General features: G+C 44.3%; 1 protein-coding gene across 14 annotated transcripts in view; it reads right to left on the reverse strand.

The window, feature by feature from the left end:
- The window catches only part of TAMM41 (TAM41 mitochondrial translocator assembly and maintenance homolog), a 40,651-nt gene extending 19,528 nt beyond the window's left edge, over positions 1-21,123 (reverse strand). For 10 of the 14 annotated variants that reach the window (XM_071440053.1, XM_071440050.1, XM_071440043.1 and 7 more), the window contains exons 1-7: positions 16,681-16,909; positions 15,697-15,876; positions 13,897-13,989; positions 11,471-11,621; positions 7,305-7,444; positions 3,743-3,914; positions 1,456-1,518 (exon numbers count right to left, since the gene is read on the reverse strand). In XM_071440053.1, the coding sequence (XP_071296154.1) occupies positions 1,456-1,518; positions 3,743-3,914; positions 7,305-7,444; positions 11,471-11,621; positions 13,897-13,989; positions 15,697-15,876; positions 16,681-16,818 (937 nt within the window). In that variant the 5' untranslated portion in view covers positions 16,819-16,909. Of the gene's footprint in view, positions 1-1,440; positions 1,519-3,742; positions 3,915-7,304; positions 7,445-11,470; positions 11,622-13,896; positions 13,990-15,696; positions 15,877-16,680; positions 16,910-20,885 lie in introns of those variants that run through there. The other 4 variants (XM_071440046.1, XM_071440047.1, XM_071440045.1 and 1 more) reach the window with 2 other exon arrangements.
- Positions 21,124-24,375: the final 3,252 nt, after the last annotated feature.

Below are 24,375 nucleotides of genomic sequence, written 5' to 3' on the forward strand. Positions count from 1 at the left end.
CCCTGAGCAGGCAAATTCCACTCCTGGATTCTGTTACTCATGGTTTTCACCAGATTCTGGCTGACAAGTGTAAATACATTAACAAAAACCCCCAAAAAAACCCAAAAAACTAAATCATGCAAAAAGTGAGAAGAATCCACTCCCCCAAGCTTCCTTGCTCAAATTTGGCTTGTGCTGGAGGCAAAGGCCCAAAATTGCTTTGCTCTACCTGAACCAAATCCCAAAAATATGTTTTCACCACAAAAACCACTAGTAGAAAATAGTTTTTACATAGAGCTCTACATAACTGATTAGAAGGAAACTACACTTTGTTTGAAAGAGAAAAAAGCCACTACATAGAAAGCAAAAGCAGCTAAGAGCAAGGGAAATAGAGACATTTCCCAGAGAACTGGTTTCAGCTGCATGAAGCAGAATGATAAAAAATGATGATAAAATGATAAAAAATGACAATAAAAATGCCAAGTGTTACTCAAAGATCCATGAGGACTTCCCAAAGGGTCAGTGACTGAGTGCATGACACACAAGGGGAGCTAAAGAGCCTCAGAGGTGATTTATACCCCACAGTTTAACCCTTTCTGCTCTACTCCTGCACTTACCCAGCTCTGGGCCACCTGGAATTCAAGGGAATAACTTGAATTCAACAGCAATAACTATGGTTATAACTTGAATATATAACTTGAATATAACTTGAATATAACTTGAATATATAACTTGAATATATAACTTGAATATATAACTTGAATATATAACTTGAATATATAACTTGAATATATAACTTGAATATATAACTTGAATATATAACTTGAATATATAACTTGAATATATAACTTGAATATATAACTTGGATATAACTTGGATATAACTTGGATATAACTTGGATATAACAGCAAGAACACTGGAATAACTTGAATTCAACAGGAATAACACTGCTTATAACTTGAATATAACTTGAATATAACAGCAAGAACACTGGAATAACTTGAATTCAACAGCAATAACACTGCTTATAACTTGAATATAACTTGAATATAACAGGAAGGACACTGGAATAGCTTGAATTCAACAGGAATAACACTGCTTATAACTTGAATATAACTTGAATATAACAGGAAGAACACTGGAATAACTTGAATTCAACAGCAATAACACTGGTTTTAACCCTCCCTTCCAATTCTTTTGCTTCACAGAATCTCCTCAGCACAGCTCCAGAACAGAGAAGATGAAAGCTGATGTTGTTTGGTTTGTTGATTTTAGAGTCACACAGACTCCAGTCCCTTCCAGCATTTTATAATTTTGCAAGAAAGCCTCTGCTTTAAATGTTGCTTTAATTTTCTAGGGACTTTTAGTGAAACACACCAAAATTTTCTTCTTTAAACTCCTGTAAAAAGACAATCTTGGGGTTTTGCTGTGTGAAATCAGCAGGCCCACAGTGACAGAAACCCCACACATTCTTACCAGCTGTCAGGATGGTTTTAGCACTCTGCACTATACTGGAGGATCTCACAATTGCTGAAATGCCTGCAGAGGGAAAAGCACACACATGTTACCCATCCAGCACTTGTGTGGGGATGCACAAGTTCAATATTGTTCCACTTATACAATCAAGCCAGCCTGAAAGTAAAACATACACTGAGAAAATTTGGGGTTTGCTCTGCTTTTTCATGCTAATTAAAAGTATTCCCTAAACTATTTTAATTTATTTTATGTGTAACATACAGAAAAAAAATCCCAAATCAGTATTAAAACAGACAGCAAGCAGTAGGAATTGATCAGATCCATGTATTTAGTGCTCTCATTAGCTCTGTGCTAAGACGATTAACCACAAAGGATTCAGAGTTGTTTCATCTAAGGGCTGGTAAATTAACATTCTAGAGCAGGACAAATGATCCTCCCTGTTTAATTCAACATGAAATTGGGATTTGGCACTTCTCTGGTCAAGCAGAGCTACCTCTGTAGTGCAGCTCTTCCTGGCTTTTCTAAAGTACAGCTTTTGGACATAAGGCTTGGTCACCACTTTGCACTGTGGCACATTCACTTGGCATTGTCCAGGGGTTCTTCATAGAACAGTTGGAAAAAATCGTAGTTTTTTTCAGAACTATGAAGTTCTATTTGTTCTAACACATATAAAAGCATAGTGAGATGTACAAAACTATTCACATCACTAAATGCTTGAAAGAAATGCAGAGCTGCAGCAGGCTCAGAGCTCATCTTCCAAACTGACACATTCTGCATTGTGTATAATTTTAAATATTTTAACTCCTGCTTCCATACTGAAGAACAAAGCTTAGCACAATGCATGTGTAAGCAAGGATACAATATTCCACTGTGAAACCATTTGAGGGGTAGGAATAGGGAAGGGAGAGGAACAAATTGTGTTGATGTAGCAAAATATCTTGGGACAATGCAATTGAACTGGAGTCATCAGCTCTGTCTTGTAGCATTCCCAAATGGCTCAGCCTGGCCTTTACCCAGATTACTAAATTAAGAAAATGCTTTGATCACAAAAGTGAAAGAATATCTTGATGTGTTCTCCTGAGGGTTTCAAGGGCAGGGCTGAGAAGATGTGTCCAGGCTGCCAGAGAAATACAAGCACAGCACCATCAGAGCTCTGTGTGCAGCTCAAAGCCTGCTCCTGCCCCCAGACCCAGCTTTCAGCCCTCTGCTGCTCCAGCCCAGCCCAAGGAAGAAGCTGAACAGCTCCATGTCCAGGAGCAGCTCATCCCAGGCTGTCCATGGAGAACTGCATCATCCAGGAGCTTCATTTGCCCCCAGAAACCAGGCTGAGCTCCCTGCTTAGTGTCTGGTGGCTCCCAGATCCCTTGGGAAGTTTTGCTGTGCTCATGGAGCTTGCAAAATCTCCTACCTGGAACAGAAAACGTGCCAGGTTCTTCAAATGCACAAAGGAGCCCAAGTACTGAACTTTTTCATTTTTCTGCAGTGGAGCAGAGCACTGGTGTGTGCAGCATCAGCTTGAACTTGCTCACATGACATCATGGTGCCTCAGAGCAGTTGTGCTGATGAGAAGCACCTCAGCCTTTTCCCTGCAGCTGGAGCTCTGTGCCAGGGCTCACATGTCTGGGCTAACCCCCATGAGTGCCAAGGGAAATGTCAGCAAGGCACAGAATTACCTCAGCCTTGCAGTCCCTCACTGGGAGGATTGAAACCTCAGTATTCTGAGGAAGTTTTACCTGTGGTGATCACTATTATCCCTTAAATTCTGCCATGAGTGCCAAGGGAAATGTCAGCAAGGCACAGAATTACCTCAGCCTTGCAGTCCCTCACTGGGAGGATTGAAACCTCAGTATTCTGAGGAAGTTTTACCTGTGGTGATCACTATTATCCCTTAAATTCTGCCATGAGTGCCAAGGGAAATGTCAGCAAGGCACAGAATTACCTCAGCCTTGCAGTCCCTCACTGGGAGGATTGAAAGCTCAGTATTCTGCTGAAGTTTTGCCTGTGGTGATCACTACTATCCCTTAAATTCTGCCTCTTTCAGGATCCAAACCAAAACACCTCTTTCTGTATCACTAGGAATGCTATTGATAAGATTTCAGATAACCTGTCTGCAATCTAACCAAACTCAGGCTTTCAGGAATGTATTTCATTATGATCCCCTGGATTTTTCCCCCCTTCTCTTTAACTCACCCTTCTCTTTAAGCCACCTGAAACAGGAGAGCACATACAATAGATTTGTGTATCTATCATGCCTTAAAGGAAATTACAGACACTGGTCCAGACCTACCTTGATGCACCAGATATCCACAGTCAGGGTCATGGGCAACTTGCAGTAAAATTTCTTCCACGTCTCTGTTCTTTCCAGGAGGGTTTACCAGAGCAGTTATCTTTTGTTGCAGAGTCTTTGGCAAAGCCATAAGTTGTGTAAACTGACCTTCTGGACTTTTATCAATCTGAAGGTTATAAAAGTAAGACATGAAAAACATTCAGTTCTCTTTTTTTCAAGTTAGAAAATTGACCTCTGATACATCTCACAGAACCTGATCCATTTCACTAGAAAAGGTCCTTGACAATGGTAATAAAAACTTCCCAAGAACAGGGAAATGCAGCATCTCAGTTTTCATCTTGAAGAATGAGTCACTGCAAGGGTTTTTATTCAAAGGAAGACACACATGATCTTGCTGTGTCTGCAAGTAAATGTTCATTGAAACTCTATCATTTCTGTTGTATCCAATTTCCTCTGGAAACAAGCACAGCACAATAAAAAAAAGCTCCCCAAAGACCCCTCAGCTGAGTTTCTTCTGCCTGAATATAATCAAACTGCAGACACACACACACACACTTCAAGTTTAGCTAGAAAACCATTTTCTCTGCTTTAAACTCCAAACCACATCTGGTTTGTATAATTTGAAGAAAACATTCATCCCACATTTTGCAATCTAAATCAGAAATCCAAGGAGGCTTTTTTGAATACAATGATACCAACGTGCAGGCCTGGACAGATTTCTCCAAAATGCAATGCACCATGGGGCAGAGCTCTCCAAAAGAGAAGGAAAATCTGAAGAGCTCCATTCCTCCCACACAAGGTTTTAGCCACTTCATGGAGACATCAGACAGGAGCCTGATTGCCCTCTCCACTCCCTTTTGTCAGCGTGGAGAAAATGATCTCCAGATGAGTCAGCCCCAACTGCAGAGGCAGCCAGAGGGAGCAGCTCTGTGTGGGAGGAATCTGTGCCTCAACCCGAGCTCAGGGCTGGGCTCTGCCTCCCCTGCTTCTGGGGGACCCCTGAAGAAGGAATTGTCTCTGTGAGAGAGAGAATTTTCTCTGCAGCTCTTGGAAAAGGGGGTTCCATCCTGTTAACTGCACCCCAGCAGCACTGAGCCACCCCAGCCCGGGCAGGAGCTGCCAATAAGCACAGCAAGGTGTGAGCAATAAAGCATGAAATGCTTGATTAAATGCCCTCATTTTGCTGTTGATTTGAAGCAGTCTTGCTGACTGTTATGGGATTGTGCAGAGATTTATTATCCAGCAATAAATTTGCAGTATGTTACCAGGATTTGTTTAAAGGATTATTTTCTTGAAGGAAGCATTACTAATTTTTTCCCAAATTCATTTTAATATTGCTTGCACCAAACTGCTCACAAGCAATAAGAAAACATGGAGACAGCTGCAGGATAATACAGGTTTAGCTGTATTTTACCCCAAAGCATTGCAGTGAAACTGTTTACTGTACTCAAGCCTGCAATTAAATGAATTTCTAACAAAGACACATCCTAAAAGGTGACATTTGGGACAGAATTACCAAAGCTTGAGGATAAAGAGGTGCCCACATTCATGAGACAAGTGGTGCTATTTGTGACTTCATAATGAAGTTTATATCACACTTGAATATCACAAAAGGGAAAATTGCTACTGAGTGTGGCATCTCTCCCTTAACTGCAATGTAACACCAGAAAGATGGAATTCAAGATATTGATCACCTTGGATTTCTCAAAAAGCTAAGGAAAAATGGTTTTGTATGGGTATTAATGCCAGAATTTCACTTGGGTTTAGTCAGGTGATATCATAGCTAAAACTTGAGGATTTTTGGATTTCCCAAAAGCTAAGGAAAAATGGTTTTGTATGGGTATTAATGCCAGAATTTCACTTGGGTTTAGTCAGGTGATCTTCATAGCTGGAACTTGAGGATTTTTGGATTTCCCAAAAGCTAAAGAAAAATGGTTTTATATGGGTATTAATGCCAGAATTTCACTTGGGTTTAGTCAGGTGATCTTCATGGCTGGAACTTGAGGATTTTTGAATTTCCCAAAAGCTAAAGAAAAATGGTTTTGTATGGGTACTAATGCCAGAATTTCACTTGGGTTTAGTCAGGTGATCTTCATAGCTGGAACTTGAGGAGGGTTTTTGTGAGATGCAGTTTTTGATTGCAGAAAGTTGCACCTCTGAGTTCCAGCCTTACCCTCTAACACAAACCATCTGTTTATTGCTACTGACTGGGGCATCTCTCCCCAATGGAACACCAGAAAAATGGAATTCAAGATATTGATCACTTTTTGGATTTCCCAAAAGCTAAGGAAAAATGGTTTTGTATGGGTATTGATGCCAGAATTTCACTGGGTTTAGTCAGGTGATCTTCATAGCTGGAACTTGAGGATTTTTGAATTTCCCAAAAGCTAAAGAAAAATGGTTTTGTATGGGTATTAATGCCAGAATTTCACTTGGGTTTAGTCAGGTGATAACATAGCTAAAACTTGAGGATTTTTGGATTTCCCAAAAGCTAAGGAAAAATGGTTTTGTATGGGTATTAATGCCAGAATTTCACTTGGGTTTAGTCAGGTGATTTCATAGCTAGAACTTGAGGATTTTTGGATTTCCCAAAAAGTTAAGGAAAAATGGTTTTGTATGAGTATTAATGCCAGAATTTCACTTGGGTTTAGTCAGGTGATAACATAGCTAAAACTTGAGGAGGGTTTTTGTGAGATGCAGTTTTTGACTGCAGAAAGTTGCACCTCTGAGTTCCAGCCTTACCCTCTAACACAAACCATCTGTTTATTGCTACTGACTGGGGCATCTCTCCCCAATGTTACACCAGAAAAATGGAATTCAAGATATTGATCACTTTGGATTCCTCAAAAAGCCAAGGAAAAATGGTTTTATATGGGTATTAATACCACAATTTCACTTGGGTTTAGTCAGGTGATCTTCATAGCTGGAACTTGAGGATTTTTGGATTTCCCAAAAGCTAAGGAAAAATGGTTTTGTATGGGTATTAATGCCAGATTTTCACTTGGGTTTAATCAGGTGATATTCATAGCTAGAACTTGAGGATTTTTGAATTTCCCAAAAGCTAAAGAAAAATGGTTTTGTATGGGTATTAATGCCAGAATTTCACAGGGTTTAATCAGGTGATTTCATAGCTAGAATTTGAGGAGGGTTTTTGTGATATGTAGTTTTTGATTGCAGAAAGTTGCACCTCTGAGTTCCACCTCATCCCTCTAACACAAACCATCTGTTGATTCCTCACTTCCTAGCCTGTCATTTCCATGTGGAATCCATTAGAACACACATTTTACAGTGCTCTGCTGTGCTTCCCTTGCTGGGGTCTATTCTGTGCTCATCCTCAGAGCAAATGAGCAGTAGAGCTCCTCCATATGAAAACCCTGGTATTTAAGGCAAGTCTGCTGCTTGCAGAATGAACCAAAGAACAGAAACACAACCAAGAGCAAGCACAGAGCCTACAGCTGCTCTCCTGGTGCACTTGTATGACAATGTACATGACAATTGCTGCCTTCTGTCGGTGCTGGAGCACTTGTTTGGAAGCTGTTTCAAGGAGAACACTTGCCTCAAGCCTTCCCAGCTGGTGCTTGTACACCACTTGAGGGCAGTCCTGCAGTATGGTACTGTACAGCTTCTGGAAATGGGCAATGTTGGGCTTCACTATGTTCTGCACTTTGAATCTGTCTTCTCCTATGATCATTCTGAAATCACCTAGGCAGGAAAAGAGAGAGTTAAGCTATTAGGAAAAGCCCAAAATCATGAAGGAGAATATAAGAGAAATCAACACAGTATAGAGCTGTCATCTAAATCTCTACTCTCCAATATTATGGATGCCAATATAATCCACAAAAATCATCTTCTCAGAGAAAAAAAAACTATTTAAACACCTTCAAGCACAGAAAAAATGTCCTTGAAGACACTTATTGTTCTGTAGCCTCTGATACAATGTCATCAGCCTGCCTGTCCACATCTTCACTTGGAAACAAAATCATTCCAGCTGTCAAGTAACAGTTACAGTCTTGGCAAACATGACCTCAGTCTCAACAATTACTAAACAAATTGCCCAGTTTTCATGCTCTGTATCCACAAGCAAATGAGCTGAAATTTCCCAAGTTGAGAGGTAATAATTAGCATTGTTTCTGCTCTCCAAGGGCAGTACCTGGAGCTCAGCTAACAGCAGTCATGGTGAGATCACTGGATCACTTTTTCTCTTACCTATCTATTGTGTCAGTAGTTGCAAAAAGCAATTTCTTTTAACACCACTGTTACATTCCTGGCCTTTACACTTTTCAGATCCATGACTGAGAAGTTTCAAAGAGAATAAATGAAAAGCCAGGCAGTCTGGATGAAAGCATTCCACTACCTCTGTTAGGTACCAGCCTGGCTGCTTGCTGGGTTTCCAGGCAGGAGCTGGATGCTCAGTGTAGCTTGTGTCAACCACCAGAATTCTGAATCAATTCCTTTTCCCACTTCCCACATTCAGGAGATAAATGTTGTTGAAAGGTGCCAACTTGCTAGCCTTCCTTAGTTTATTTCAGTTTATGCTGAGCCACAAAACAAACACTTCACATGTAAATGGTACTGACTCAGTGCTCTCAAAAATGCAGGACAAAATAAAAGAGAAACATTTTCTAAATTAAAGCAATAACAACTCTTCTCAGCAGTCTCCAAGGAGACTGATTAGAGTAACACATAAAATCAATTTTGTCTACTAGTACAGCCTTAAGGAAATGGCAGCAAAAGAAATATCCACAAGCAGCCTTTTCCTTGTACCTTCCCAGCTGGGAGCTGTGTTGCTTCAGCTTTGCTCACACAGCACAGCCAGTCTCAGCATTTCCCTGATTTTTGTTTAATTGCACTGTTTCAAAGAGTAAATAAAAACCATTTTGGTCAGTAGTGCCCAGTAAGAATCCAGTGTTGGTGCTGGGCAGGTGAGCACTGAACATCCCTGGCTGGCAATGCCACTGTCAGCACCCTTCTCCTGGTGCTTTAAAACTGGCAACACCTCAGGAGAGAACTGCTCTGGGAGAGAAAGCTGCAATCTGAACTGCCCTGAGGAGTGTTACATAAAACAGTGACACTCCTCAGCACAGCCAAGCTGCAGCTTAGACCCCCTGTGCTTCCTTTAAAAGCCAAAACTGCATTTGTGTATGAGCCAAGGAAGTGCTGTGTCTCAGTCTCTCTGCAAGCCTCTCAAAGCCCCTGGGCCTTACCCGGGTCGGCAGAGAATGGGGGGAGCAGCCCCGACACGGCCGACAGCGGGGAGACACTGTGTGTGTGTGCCCTGAGGGTGCTGAGGGCACCTGGGCTGGGGGGAGACACTGTCTGTGTGTGCCCTGAGGGTGCTGAGGGCACCTGGGCTGGGGGGAGACACTGTCTGTGTGTGCCCCGAGGGTGCTGAGGGCACCTGGGCTGGGGGGAGACACTCTCTGTGTGTGCCCTGAGGGTATGAGGGCACCTGGGCTGCGGGGAGACACTGTGTGTGTGTGCCCTGAGGGTGCTGAGGGCACCTGGGCTGGGGGGAGACACTGTGTGTGTGTGCCCTGAGGGTGCTGAGGGCACCTGGGCTGGGGGGAGACACTGTCTGTGTGTGCCCCGAGGGTGCTGAGGGCACCTGGGCTGGGGGGAGACACTGTGTGTGTGTGCCCTGAGGGTGCTGAGGGCACCTGGGCTGGCAGGGAGACACTGTGTGTGTGTGCCCTGAGGGTGCTGAGGGCACCTGGGCTGGGGGCAGACACTGTCTGTGTGTGCCCCGAGGGTGCTGAGGGCACCTGGGCTGGCAGGGAGACACTGTGTGTGTGTGCCCTGAGGGTGCTGAGGGCACCTGGGCTGGGGGGAGACACTGTGTGTGTGTGCCCCGAGGGTGCTGAGGGCACCTGGGCTGGGGGGAGACACTGTCTGTGTGTGCCCCGAGGGTGCTGAGGGCACCTGGGCTGGCAGGGAGACACTGTGTGTGTGTGCCCTGAGGGTGCTGAGGGCACCTGGGCTGGGGGGAGACACTGTCTGTGTGTGCCCCGAGGGTGCTGAGGGCACCTGGGCTGGGGGGAGACACTGTCTGTGTGTGCCCCAAGGGTGCTGAGGGCACCTGGGCTGGGGGGAGACACTGTCTGTGTGTGCCCCGAGGGTGCTGAGGGCACCTGGGCTGGGGGCAGACACTCTCTGTGTGTGCCCCGAGGGTGCTGAGGGCACCTGGGCTGGCAGGGAGACACTGTCTGTGTGTGCCCTGAGGGTGCTGAGGGCACCTGGGCTGGCAGGGAGACACTGTCTGTGTGTGCCCTGAGGGTGCTGAGGGCACCTGGGCTGGCAGGCAGACACTGTCTGTGTGTGCCCTGAGGGTGCTGAGGGCACCTGGGCTGGCAGGCAGACACTGTCTGTGTGTGCCCTGAGGGTGCTGAGGGCACCTGGGCTGGCAGGGAGACACTGTCTGTGCCCCGAGGGTGCTGAGGGCACCTGGGCTGGGGGGTAGGCACTCTCTGTGCCCCGAGGGTGCTGAGGGCACCTGGGCTGGGGGCAGACACTCTCTGTGCCCCGAGGGTGCTGAGGGCACTCAGGCTGGTTGCCTTTGCTGCAGCAGAGACAGCAGAGACATCGGTGGAAGAGAAGGGGCCGACTCCCAGCAGGGGATATTCCAAGGTTTTATTAAGGAGTCCCGAAGGAGCTCCTGCACCTCAGGGGCCTCCTGCAGAGAGCCCCGGGGGATGTCCCAAGGTTACATTTAAAGGGAGGTGGAAACCAAAAGTAGAGAACATTGTACTGACCAATAGGTATCTCTGGGGGATGGATACTGGGGGATAGACACACAAAACAGCGTATGGGGCAAGGCTTGGGGGGCTGACCCCTGGCCTCTGGCTGATCACTCGATAACTTGGACAGAAACTTCTGCATGGAGGGGATGGGAGGCTGAGTGATTGACAGAGAGCCAGGGTGGGGGTTTGGGGATGATCTCATCCCGGGAGAGGGATTACACAGGTAAAGGGAGGGGGGTACAGTTTGGGATAAACCATTTGGGAAAAATATGGGAATACAAAACAAAACTACTTCAAAGTATTACAAAATATAAAAACGCACTACAACAGTGCTGGGCAAAGCACAACTCCAACCAGGCTCCTTCCCAGTAATTCCAGTAAGGATGTCAACATTTAGAAAGCAATGCTGAGTTTAATTGTAACAATTACATGGTATATTGAGAAATCATTTGCAGTAGTTTTATCAATATTTTTCTTTTTTTTAGGAAATTGGTAAGGAAACTCAACAAATACCAAGCAGGAGTGTTAAATGGAAATCAAAGAATCATAATCAGGATCTTTAAGTTAACTAAGGAAGAGCCTTGAACACAGCAGACTCAAAAAGAGATGACAAGGTATGAGTCAGACTATCAGATGACTCAACATTGCACTGAGTGCAAAGAAAATTTTTTTTTTTCCCAAGGTTTTGAAACATTCCACCAAAACACAATCCATGCAAACAGGAGAGAACCCCCATTATTTCATCACAGCCAATCACTCACACTGAGCTGCTCATAAACCAAGCAGGTACAGGCAGCATTGCTGAGGAGCTGCACCTATTTCCTGTGAATAACCCCAATTCCTGGGGCTGTTACATAAGCACACTCAGAGAGAATTCGTGGTGCATGCAGCACTGCAGGCCCAAAGCAAGAAGGGAGATGATGATCACACCTGAGAGTCCAACTGTGCTCATCTCCAGCCCCTCTCAGCCACCTGAGGCCCCCAGACTCACCAGAGTAGGAGAGGCCAGCAATCTGCAGGAAAAGGTCCTCTTCAGAGAAGCTCTCTGGCAGCATGAGGAAGGATGCTATCACTGCACTCTTCAGGTTGCTGACAAGAGCAGCTTGCAGCCTGCTGTTCTCATTCTGGGCCAGGATTTTCACCTGGAAAAGTAGAGGCATTTGGAAACAAGACCTCAGCAAAGTGCTGCTGAAGCTGGAGCTAGAAATGTTATTTATTTTTCATGCTGGATTGAGTAGGAAATTCATTTCAGAGTAGATCTTACTAGCATGGTACAACAAGTACTAGAGCATCCCCACCATGTGAGAGAAAAGAATGTGATTTTAAGAATAAATACTCTGCTAGAAAAAGCTGTTTTCACACACAGGTTTGGAAGTGCTATATGCATCAGACATGAACTAATCTCTGAAGAGCTAGTCACCTTTTCATACTTTGAATTTAAGATTAATCAGAACAGGAAAGATGAATGCATCAACAGATGTGTAATTGTGCAATAAGAAAAAAGACTATACTAAAAGAGAACAGAACACCAGACAGAATTAAGTTTTCTTCTTCTTCTTCATTCCTTTATTTTTTCATAGAGGACTCCCCTATCAAAAGCTTCAAGTGGTTTCTCAGCCAGGGGTTGTTCTAGAAGAAGCAGGGCTTTAGTTTTGCACTTGGCATCAGCAGGGTGTGAACTCCAGGGGATCTTCACTCACCCATGAGGAACAGACCACTTGAATGCCTCTACCTGCCACAAGAAGTGAGTATTTTTAGGAACCACTGAAACTGCTCAAGACCAGCTAGAGAATCCAATCAGCTAGGCTATGGCAACACACTGGAATAAAAAGCAGATCTGTGGTAAGAACTGAAGACAGAAACACTGGCAGATGAAGGGAAGCTGTTTTGGGAGATGGGTAACTGTGCACTTCCAGAAACAATCCCCTAGGAATCCCTGCTTGCTGGGAGTTTGTCTTTTTCAGGTGTTCTGGTTAAGCAATCCTGTGCTGCTTATAAAAGGCAGCTTTTTAATATTTATCTATTGTACAACACCTTTGTGAACAAAGGCAGTCCTCCTGATTTTTCTCAAATCTCACCAAGCAAAATTAGATGTACAGTCCTAACTTGCTGCTCCAGGGAAATCTAAGGGAAGTCAGAACAGGGAAATCTGTGCTGGCACCCCAAGCAGTCCCACAGGTGACTGCAATACCTTAGGATTGCCATGGAAACATCAGCAAGTTAAGGACACCACAGTTAGAGCCTTGTAAAACATGAAACTCAGCAGAGAGGCTATTCCTCCTCATGGAAGACACCAGCCTTGCCTTAGAGAAGCAAAAGGAATAACCTCCTCCTTTTCTAAACCACCCCCCAAATACAAAGCAGGATTTTTTGGAAAGAAAATAAACCAGCAGGCTTCAAAATCTGAATGCCTGAAACACTGATAGCATTTAGGAACAAATTTTCCATGGTTCAGAGAGCTGCAAATCTCCCAGGAAGTCAGAGTGCAAGGGTTATCCCCCTGGTAAAACATGAACGTTGATTCTTGGGGTAAATCTGACAGCACCACAGTGCAGGAAGGCTTTCCACAGTACACAGAATTTATATTCACTGTACCCTGTCACAAACCAAAGCAGCAGCAAATGCAGCTCCACTGAAAACAGCTGTTGACTATTCACTGTTGAAGTGCCCTCCACAATTCTCCCTTCAGGTCTCTCTCTCAATGGATGAAGTTCCATCCTTGACAAAGATAACAGCTGCTCTAACCTGGATCATGCTGTAAGACATCTCTGGAGATAAAGGAGCAGTCTGAGACAATCCATTCAAACGTTCCCTCCCAGGTTTTTAGCTAAAAGCATAATGAACTTCTCTTCCAAGACCTGAGCAGATTCCTCCTCTAATTCTCCCCCTCTCCTCATCACAGATTTTTCCCTTAGCACTGCTGCCACCTGCTGAAAGCACAACGAGGCAGGCACAAGGGGGAAAGCAAAGGTTATTTTTTGGGGTCCAAACATGCAGAACCAACCCATGGTTCATTCAATTAGGAACCAGCCAGTAACTGCACAGCAAAGCTGCTTTCATCTTGAAAGATTTCCATTCTTTAGCTGTGTTAAATTTTGGCCACCCCTCTAATCTCTTATAAAAGGCAACTAATATGTTTAACATTAAAGGGACTTGGCATTAATAGAGTAATTCAAGATTTCCTCCAGGCAGAAAACTGTTGTTAATCTACTCCCCTTTAGGGGTTCTTTTTCCACAGCCCATCATTAGGAACTCCATTTCACCTCCTCTCTGAGACATTATCCTTCTGGGGCTACATCCCTCAATCAGGGCAGATGATTTCAGCACAGATCCCTGACAGATAAAGTTCAAACTCCAAGTGATTCTTTTCCAGCCCTGTAATTTCCTGCATTTCCAGAGAGAAAAGGGAGCAGTTACCGGCTTCTGCAGGCGCCCAGCCACATAGAGAGTTTTCCAGTGGAGCAAATCTTCAATCAGGGCATCAGTGCTAATTACTCCATATTTTATCATCTGCAAAAAAACACAGCAAAATAAAGGCTTTGGAAAAAACTTATACCTGCACTGTTTTCTCTACATGGAACTTACTACTTGCTATAACTGTCCTTAATCCTAAGGCACACACACCTCCAATAAAAAACTGGAAAACATTTTTATGTTTTAATTAACAAACGAGGTAAAAGAAAAATCTCCTATTTAAATTCCAGTTTTTGCAGGGAGAAAATGGAGTGCATGAAACTAAGATCCTTTCTAGAATCAAAGCTGCAATAAAGTCAGCAGCCAAATATACAATATACAATAGCTGGAATAATATACAATATACAATAGCTGGAATAATATACAATATCCAATAGCTGGAATAATATACAATATGCAATAGCTGGAATAATATACAATAGCTGGAATAATATATAATATGCAATAGCTGGAATAATATATAATATGCAATAGCTGGAATAATATATAATATGCAATAGCTGGAATAATATACAATAGCTGGAATAATATATAATATACAATAGCTGGAATAATATATAATATACAATAGCTGGAATAATATACGATATACAATAGCTGGAATAATATACAATATGCAAGACCTGGAATAATATACAATATGCAAGACCTGGAATAATATACAATATGCAAGAGCTGGAATAATCCAGATTAGCCTGTATGATATTAAAAATATAATAAAAATAGGAGTTATTTTTATCTCCTAAAAATAGAATTTTTATATAATAAAAATTGAATGTATTAAAAATATTTTCAAATACTCAAGGTCAGAGACCTAAATTAAAACCTCAAGACATTTATGTATCCTGTTATTGGGAGGTGGGGTGTGTATCAAGGAGTTTTTTCTTTTCCTCTTTGATGTTAAGAAAAAAAAAATTGTGATTTTGCAGTTTATTTTATGTAACTGGAAAAACCAGGGGACTTTCCACAGTTTGTTACCAATCTGCAGTAGCTGAATTTTCAAAGATTATGGCCACAGCAAGCTCCAGAATTTCTGGATACCAAAAGGACCACAGGCTGTGGTATGACTGAGTCATTAGAACAGAAGAGCCAAGAACACAAAGTCATGGCAAACACCACTTCAAATGAAATCCCAAATCCCTTTTTGCATCAAACAAATACGGTTTAAACCCCAAAATCTCATACAGGGACAAGAACAACAAGACTGACAGTGCTTCCCTCAGTCCTCCCTACCAAACACAGAGGTGCAGGAACAGGGCTGCTGGGCAAGAAGCACTCAGCAGAATTATTGATTCCACCCAAGGCTCACAGGGCAGAACATGAGGCACTAAACAACACAAATGTAATTCCACCTTGCTGCTGTAACCTGCATTTTATACCCAACAGCCCACTTTGCTGTTCCTGCATGGTCAGCTGCTGAAATGAAGCACCACCAAAACCTCACCACCACCAAAAGGAGCAGGCAGAAAGCAATAGGGAATATAAATCCAGTTCCTGAAATGCCTTAGCTCTAAGTTCCAAACACTGCTCACACTCCTAAGGTGTAAGACAGGCTGCTCTGTTTGCTTTTTAATTAAAATGCTGTTAGTGAAGCAGTTTGAGACATAAATACTGAAGATACCACGAGTTAATCTACAATTACAATCTGCAATATTTGCTTCCTGAAATCTGCTTTAAGCTCATCATTTTAATACTTCACAGACATAAATATTTGACCTCATTACTCACACTACTTGTACTTACCCTGCCATTGCATGGCACTAAGGTGTTGTAGTAAATCCCTGCTCCATATCCCTGTATGGTACTTATCTTTTTGGGCCCAAAAAATTTAAGGAAGGAATAATGACTCCTGTTCTTTAACAAGTTTGTCATATGCCAGGTCACAACATCATCAACAGCAAACACGAAGTCCAGCATATTTGTCTGAGGAGAACAAGAGAAGTGGTGGGGTTTAAATGTCAAGAAGAACCAATGTTATCATAATAATTTAAGATATGCACAGTATCAAACTTCCAGCTAAATATTTTTCACGAGTAAAAAAATAAAAATAAAATCCAAACCACAAGTATTAATGTCAGATACAGTTCAAAGGTTCCAGTGAAGATGTATGTTCATAATCAAGTATATCAGACAGTCCAAAATTTTCTTGTCCTGGTCAGGACCAAACTTCCACCCTCCAAAACAGGGGAGCAGGTGTGAGATGTTCAGCACCCAAACCCACAGCTCCGTGGAACAGCTCACAGTTTTAATGAACAGCACTTTTTGGCCATGAATGGGGGAATGTGGGCAGATAAAGGCACTACCCGAGAGCTGGCAGCGAGGAACCGCATTTCTAGGATATTCCCTTGTAGTGCATTCCTTTGCTTTTGTCAACAAAACCCCAAAAATAAAAATAACCATTATTTCCAAGCTGTTGGCCCTCAGAAGATGAGGAAGCTCCCTAGACTGCCATTTCAGTGCGGCAATAGATTTGAAATTCCCCTCACCCGATGCACAGCAGTTGCCCGAGCCGCAGTAACTCTAAAAGCACAGGTAAACAACCTGATACACACCGGGCTGAGAGGGACCCCGAGCCCCCCCCAGTGACAGCCGGGACCGCCCTGGGCTCGGCCGGACACCCGCCCCATGCCATTCCCTGGGGGTTTGGGACCGCTGCCCCTCGCCGTTCACAGCCGCAGGGCCGGAGCGGCGCCGGGGCGCGGAACGCCGCGGGGCCCGAGCGCTCACCTCGCCGTGCTCGGCCGAGGCTCCCGCCTGCCGGAACACCCCGGAGCCGTAGGCGAAGGCCAGGCTGAGCTCCTGCGGGAAGTGCGCCAGGACCCGGCGGAACTTCACGGCCGAGCTGGACAGCACGGGCAGCGCCATGGCCCCGGCCCCGGGCCCGCCCGGCCTGGCCCGGCCCGGCGCTCCCGCCCACCGGCGGCGGGAGGAGAGGCCGCGGCGGGGAAGCGGCCGCGCCGCGCTGCGCCCCCTGCGGCCCGGCCTGGGCATGGCGTGCTGGGGGGCGCTGACAGGGACCCGCTCCGCGTCCCCTCGGTGCTCAGCGTCCCCGCGGTGCTCCTCTCATGGCACCCTCAGTGCTCGGTGTCCCCTCAATGATCAGTGTCCCCTCAGTGCTCCGCTGAGCCCCCTCAGTGCCCAGTATCCCCTCGGTGCTCCACTCATGACACCCTCAGTGCTCGGTGTCCCCTCGGTGCTCCACTCATGACACCCTCAGTGCTCGGTGTCCCCTCAATGATCAGTGTCCCCTCAGTGCCCAGTATCCCCTCGGTGCTCCACTCAGCGTACCCTCAGTGCTCCCCTCAGGGTCTCCTTTGTGCTCCACTCAGTGTCCCCTCATTGTCCCCTCAGTGCTCCACTCAGGCTCCCCTCAGCGCTGGCCTCATGGTCCCCTCAGGCTTCCCTCATGGTCCCCTCAGTGCTCCCCACAGGGTACCCCCAGGATCCCCTCATTGTCCACTCACTGTCCCTTCAGGTTTCACCTCATGGTCACCTCACTGTCCCCTCAGGGTCCCTTCATGCTTCCCTGAGGGTCTTCGCAGTGCTCCTCACAGGGTACCCCCACTGTCCCCTCAGAGTCCCCTCACTATCCCTTCATGGTTCCTTCAGCCTTCTCTGAAGGTCCTCTCACTGTCCCCTCACTGTCCTCTCATGGTCCCTTCAGGATTCCCTGAATGTCCCCTCACTGTCCCCTCACGGTCCCTTCAGGCTTCTCTGAATGTCTCCTCACTGGCCCCTCATGGTCCCCTCCATGCTCCCCACAGGGTACCCCCAGTGTCCCCTCACTGTCCCCTCACGGTCCCTTCAGGCTTCCCTGAATGTCCCCGCACTGTCCCCTCACTGTCCCTTCATGGCCTCTTCAGACTCCCCTGAATGTTCCCTCACTGTCCCCTCATGGTTCCCCTGAGCTGTGCTGTCCCACCAAACCAAGCACGCTGAGGTGATGCTCAGCATGTGGGCCTAACATTTAGTTTTCCCCTCACCGTTGCTTCATCTTAATTTTTTTAGGTCATCACAATTCTGCACCCCTTCTTCGATTGTTTTTCCTCCTCTTTCTTTTTAATTTTTTTTTTAATTAATATTTTATTCTGTTCCGAGGCTTTCCTCAGGACTTGTTGCTGGCGTTCCAGTTCTTCACACATCCCCCAGGGAACACAAACACAAACCCACAGCTTTTAATCATCGTGGCTGTGCTCAGGGCTGTCTCACGCTCTCCTCGTGCTGAGCCTGTCTTGGTTTGAACGTTCAAGTCCTACACAATAAACCTGTCTGGGCTCTGTGTGAGTGCTAAATGTATAAATGGGCCTCATGAAATTGAAGCGTGCCTTGTTCCCTCATGATTTTACACTTCCCTGCATCTGGTACCCAAAAATCACATTTTATCTTCCTGTGGTTTATGGCTTTCAAAATTCCCTACCTGAGGTCTGAGGGAAGGCTGGCAGTCAGAGATAAATTTATGCTCTCACTAAATTCCAAACACAGTAAGATTTTTAGACATCACTGGGCTCACAGTATCTGATGAAAACAAATATGAAATGTTCTGTAACTTTGTTACACCCAAGAAAATTTGATATACACAGCTAAGCCACCACCATACAATTATTATTCTGGAGACAGATAAACTTATGATAAATGGTGCAGTGGGAATTTTGGGAGAGAGCACCTGAAGCAAGAAAACAATCTTGTATTGGCAAACAAGGTAAAACTTTAATGATTTGAGGCACTTTCCATCATAAAACTGCACCAGAGCACTACTTTTCTGAGCTTTTCTACATCAAATGATGCAGCCAGAGACCCTTCTGAATATTCACTTTCAGAGGAGAAACCATAGCATGCTAGGAGAAATGTGTTTATATTAGAAATAACCACATTATAGCTAATGAATTTTTATTATTCTGAATAATAAGGTCCCAAAGGTGCAATTATGGCTGGGGTTTGGAGACTTTTGTTCTCCCCCAGGATTGTGATTCAGTGCCCAGTAATGTCTCTGAACTGATTTAGCTGCTCATAAGTCAGACCATGGATGTTGTTCTTTCTTTAGTAAAAGTATTTTAGTTATTAAAGATATTAATAACACATTGATATTAAATGCTACATCAATATATTAAGTATACATATGTATATTATATACATATATATGTATGTGTATATGTATATAATATACATATATTAACTATAATTAATAATTATTATTTAAATACTTCATGGCCCACGATATAAAGAACAGCAGATTTTTTGAGCTTACATTTTAAGTTTTTTCCTACATCTTAGGTTAGCCAAAGATTTTGCATTACTTCTTAGAGAATGATCTAACTCTACAGAACAATTTATGGAAGTACACACGTAAACATTTTGGTGATATAAGTAACTGGCATTGCTTGGCTGGTTCTTTTTGGCTGATTATTTAGAAAACTTCATTCAAAAACTTTCAAATATCTATACTAACTTACTGGTCAAGTGTGTTTTCTAAATTTTTTCACCTTCTTTGCTGCTATAAAGAAGTCTAATTATATTAAATCAAAATAGAAGCTGAAGGCCTTTATATATATTTTTATAGATAGTATGGAACTAAAACACACTCATTCTAATAAATAATAAAAAAGGGGAAGATTCTTTGAAAATTAACAGGCAGGTAACCTTTCAGAAGGAAGTTACACTGCTGGCTGACATTAAAAATTAAGATAACAAAGCAAACTTTTGAGAGGGTATGATAGCTGGGGAATTTTTCCTTGGATATTTGTATATTAGAGAAAATCTGGGGAAGAAGTTGCTCAAATATTGCAGAATAGTCCATCTCCACCCTTACCTTGCCAGCTCAAATTCTCTCCTTGAGGCTACCAAGGTGGATTTTGTTCAAAAAACTTAAAGGCTCTGTTTTTCAACTTGTTCTTTGCTATTCTTCCTTAGCTGACTTTTATGTAGTTTAAGCTAAATCTAAAGTTTGTTTCTTGCATCTACTGCTGGCTTTTAAATTGATTTTGTTCCCAGCAGCACAGGCAGTGTCGAGATGAATTGTCATCTGGGCAGAAGCTCAGAGCTCATCTGAAAGTTTATGTAAAGCTCTGTTACGTCTCATACTGATTCTGAACTCGGCCTCTAATCTGTTTTTCAGTGGAAGTTTTGCTGTGCTAACTTTGGTAAGAAAGCCTACAAACACCAGAAGGTCTTCAGTCTGATTTTCACTCTCAGCCAGCACTGCTGATGAAGGGAGCAGTTTTCTCTCCCTGCTTCTATCAGTGTAGGTGTTTGCGTGGCTGCAGATCAGAACAGATTGGGGAATTGATGTGGGTTCAAACCAACTGTTTGGGGTGCTTGGGGCTTGTTAAACCAGTCTAGTTTTAACCAGGTCACTGTGTGCTTCACCACACATGTTTGTGTTGGTATAAGCAGGAGAGATCTCTTCTTCTGTTGACAGTGCTGGTTCAAAAGAGAAAAGTCCTTGTTTGGGGATTTTTTAACAGAATATTCGCACTTAAAATCTTGGCTATGATTGATCCATGCATTAAAGTTGTGTAAGGAAGGAAACAGCATTCTGCATATTGCATGTCTTTTGCTTTTATTCATTCCCTTCCAGCCAAGCAAGTTCTAATACTTACTACAGAGAGCATGACAGGAGTGTTACCTTGAGCCTTTATTTCATTTTTTGGCAATAAAATGCACACTTTGAATAGCCCCCACATAAATGCATGTGTAGTTTTTATCTTTTTCTGCCTTGCCACCCCTGTGCTCTCCAGCTCCTTAGAGAGAAGGAGTCTCACAGAGATTGACTCTATTCAGTATCTGAATATCTATAAAAAGAGACATTTGCAGCTCACTGTATCTATTGCACAATAGAAAATTCCAGTTTGGGTCTTCACAGAGTTATCTTAATAACAGCATTTTCAATTAAAAGAATAGTTTCACTAACTTACTATGGGAATGTGAGTACTCACAGTCTGTCAGCCCATGAGCTGGTGGCAGTCTGGAGCTGGGCTCAGCTCTGCTGTGTGGCTCTCGGTGCAGCTGGGGAATGCTGTGCTTTGGGAGGTGCTGGGTTCCTCACTGACGCTGGCTTTGCTGCCCCACAGGCTGCTCAATCCGTTCTTCCTCTGCTCTGGCCTCCGTGGATCTTCCTCCAACAAAACTGACAACTTTGTGCCCTTGGGTTTGGCAGCAGTGGGGAATCTGTCCTACTTTTCCACAGCATGTGTCTGTTTGGTGGAGGTGGCAGACTCCTGTGAGTGTAGAGTTGTTTCTTGCCTGTAACCGTTAAAAAATTCATTTTCATAAAGTAGTGGCAGCATCTGGAATCAGCAACTCATGTTGTTTGTTTGAAATTTCTGTGATTGCACTATTTGAAATTCTCCATCACTCCATCTTTTATTTATTTAAAGCATGGGTTCTGGTAATTGTCGCTGGTGCAGCTGCACACACATCTGACTTGGATTGCTGTTTTTATATGCTAACAACTAAACACCACCAGGTGTCCTCTGTTTCTCTACCAGATCTGAACTACCTCCTGGAGATCCTCCTCTGGCTTGGAAAATCCTCATTTTAAACAAACCCCAGGGGTGGGGGTGGCACACAACCCTTTTCCTCAGCTTTGAGGAGGTTGTGGTGTGCAGCCACTTGGGAGTGTTAGAGGATTTGTACTGTGTGGTACATTTTGGTAGCACAGCTTTCCCCCTCACCCCCACAAGCTTTTATGTGACTCTGTGGTTCATCAGTGTCCAAGGGGTTGTTTTCCAGCAAGGACAGAGGAGTAGCTGGGAATTTCCAGGTGTCTGTTCCATCAAGGACACAGAAGTAGCTGGCTATTTCCAGGTGTCTGTTCCATCAAGGACACAGAAGTAGCTGGGAATTTCCAGGTGTCTGTTCCATCAAGGACACAGAAGTAGCTGGCTATTTCCAGTGTCTGTTCCATCAAGGACACAGAAGTAGCTGGGAATTTCCAGGTGTCTGTTCCATCAAGGACACAGAAGTAGCTGGCTATTTCCAGGTGTCTGTTCCAGATGGACACAGAAGTAGCTGGCTATTTCCAGGTGTCTGTTCCATCAAGGACACAGAAGTAGCTGGCTATTTCCAGGTGTCTGTTCCAGAAGGACACAGAAGTAGCTGGCTATTTCCAGGTGTCTGTTCCATCAAGGACACAGAAGTAGCTGGCTATTTCCAGGTGTCTGTTCCATCAAGGACACAGAAGTAGCTGGCTATTTCCAGTGTCTGTTCCAGAAGGACACAGAAGTAGCTGGCTATTTCCAGGTGTCTGTTCCAGCAGGGACACAGAAGTAGCTGGCTATTTCCAGGTGTCTGTTCCATCAAGGACACAGAAGTAGCTGGCTATTTCCAGGTGTCTGTTCCATCAAGGACACAGAAGTAGCTGGCTATTTCCAGTGTCTGTTCCAGAAGGACACAGAAGTAGCTGGCTATTTCCAGGTGTCTGTTCCATCAAGGACACAGAAGTAGCTGGCTATTTCCAGTGTCTGTTCCATCAAGGACACAGAAGTAGCTGGCTATTTCCAGTGTCTGTTCCATCAAGGACACAGAAGTAGCTGGCTATTTCCAGTGTCTGTTCCATCAAGGACACAGAAGTAGCTGGCTATTTCCAGTGTCTGTTCCAGAAGGACACAGAAGTACCTGGCTATTTCCAGTGTCTGTTCCATCAAGGACACAGAAGTAGCTGGCTATTTCCAGTGTCTGTTCTAGAAGGACACAGAAGTAGCTGGCTATTTCCAGTGTCTGTTCCATCAAGGACACAGAAGTAGCTGGCTATTTCCAGTGTCTGTTCTAGAAGGACACAGAAGTAGCTGGCTATTTCCAGTGTCTGTTCCATCAAGGACACAGAAGTAGCTGGCTATTTCCAGTGTCTGTTCCATCAAGGACACAGAAGTAGCTGGCTATTTCCAGTGTCTGTTCCATCAAGGACACAGAAGTAGCTGGCTATTTCCAGTGTCTGTTCCAGAAGGACACAGAAGTAGCTGGCTATTTCCAGTGTCTGTTCCATCAAGGACACAGAAGTAGCTGGCTATTTCCAGTGTCTGTTCTAGAAGGACACAGAAGTAGCTGGCTATTTCCAGTGTCTGTTCCATCAAGGACACAGAAGTAGCTGGCTATTTCCAGTGTCTGTTCCAGAAGGACACAGAAGTAGCTGGCTATTTCCAGTGTCTGTTCCAGAAGGACACAGAAGTAGCTGGCTATTTCCAGTGTCTGTTCCATCAAGGACACAGAAGTAGCTGGCTATTTCCAGGTGTCTGTTCCATTAAGGACACAGAAGTAGCTGGCTATTTCCAGTGTCTGTTCCATCAAGGACACAGAAGTAGCTGGCTATTTCCAGGTGTCTGTTCCATCAAGGACACAGAAGTAGCTGGCTATTTCCAGGTGTCTGTTCCATTAAGGACACAGAAGTAGCTGGTTATTTCCAGTGTCTGTTCCATCAAGGACACAGAAGTAGCTGGCTATTTCCAGTGTCTGTTCCAGAAGGACACAGAAGTAGCTGGCTATTTCCAGGTGTCTGTTCCAGCAGGGACACAGAAGTAGCTGGCTATTTCCAGTGTCTGTTCCATCAAGGACACAGAAGTAGCTGGCTATTTCCAGTGTCTGTTCCATCAAGGACACAGAAGTAGCTGGCTATTTCCAGTGTCTCTCCCATCAAGGACACAGAAGTAGCTGGCTATTTCCAGTGTCTGTTCCAGAAGGACACAGAAGTAGCTGGCTATTTCCAGTGTCTGTTCCATCAAGGACACAGAAGTAGCTGGCTATTTCCAGTGTCTGTTCCAGAAGGACACAGAAGTAGCTGGCTATTTCCAGGTGTCTGTTCCAGAAGGACACAGAAGTAGCTGGCTATTTCCAGGTGTCTGTTCCAGCAGGGACACAGAAGTAGCTGGCTATTTCCAGTGTCTGTTCCATCAAGGACACAGAAGTAGCTGGCTATTTCCAGTGTCTGTTCCAGAAGGACACAGAAGTAGCTGGCTATTTCCAGTGTCTGTTCCAGCAGGGACACAGAAGTAGCTGGCTATTTCCAGTGTCTGTTCCAGAAGGACATAGAACTAGCTGGCTATTTCCAGTGTCTGTTCCATCAAGGACACAGAAGTAGCTGGCTATTTCCAGTGTCTGTTCCAGAAGGACATAGAACTAGCTGGCTATTTCCATGTGTCTCTTGCAGACCTGTTGCTGAAGGCAGCTCAGCCATCACCACACACAAGCTCATCCTGGTCTTACCCAGAGTTTATTAGCAGGAGCAATTACTATCAATCTACAAATGGATTCTTGCTAGAATAGCTGTCAAGATAATTGAAATGAAAATGAGCCTAAAAGTTGGTAAATACTGAAATTTGTGTGTTTTCTTCTTGCCTTGGTCCTGTCTCCTTGCTTGTTCTAGTCAGGAAGGGATTTCTGTGACAGACTGGCAATGTGTGAGAGAACTTATTTTTACACAGCAACATATCC

This window comes from Agelaius tricolor, unplaced genomic scaffold, assembly GCF_023055355.1.
Source record: "Agelaius tricolor isolate 1412-34295 unplaced genomic scaffold, bAgeTri1.0.p SCAF_14, whole genome shotgun sequence".
Lineage (NCBI taxonomy): Eukaryota > Metazoa > Chordata > Aves > Passeriformes > Icteridae > Agelaius > Agelaius tricolor.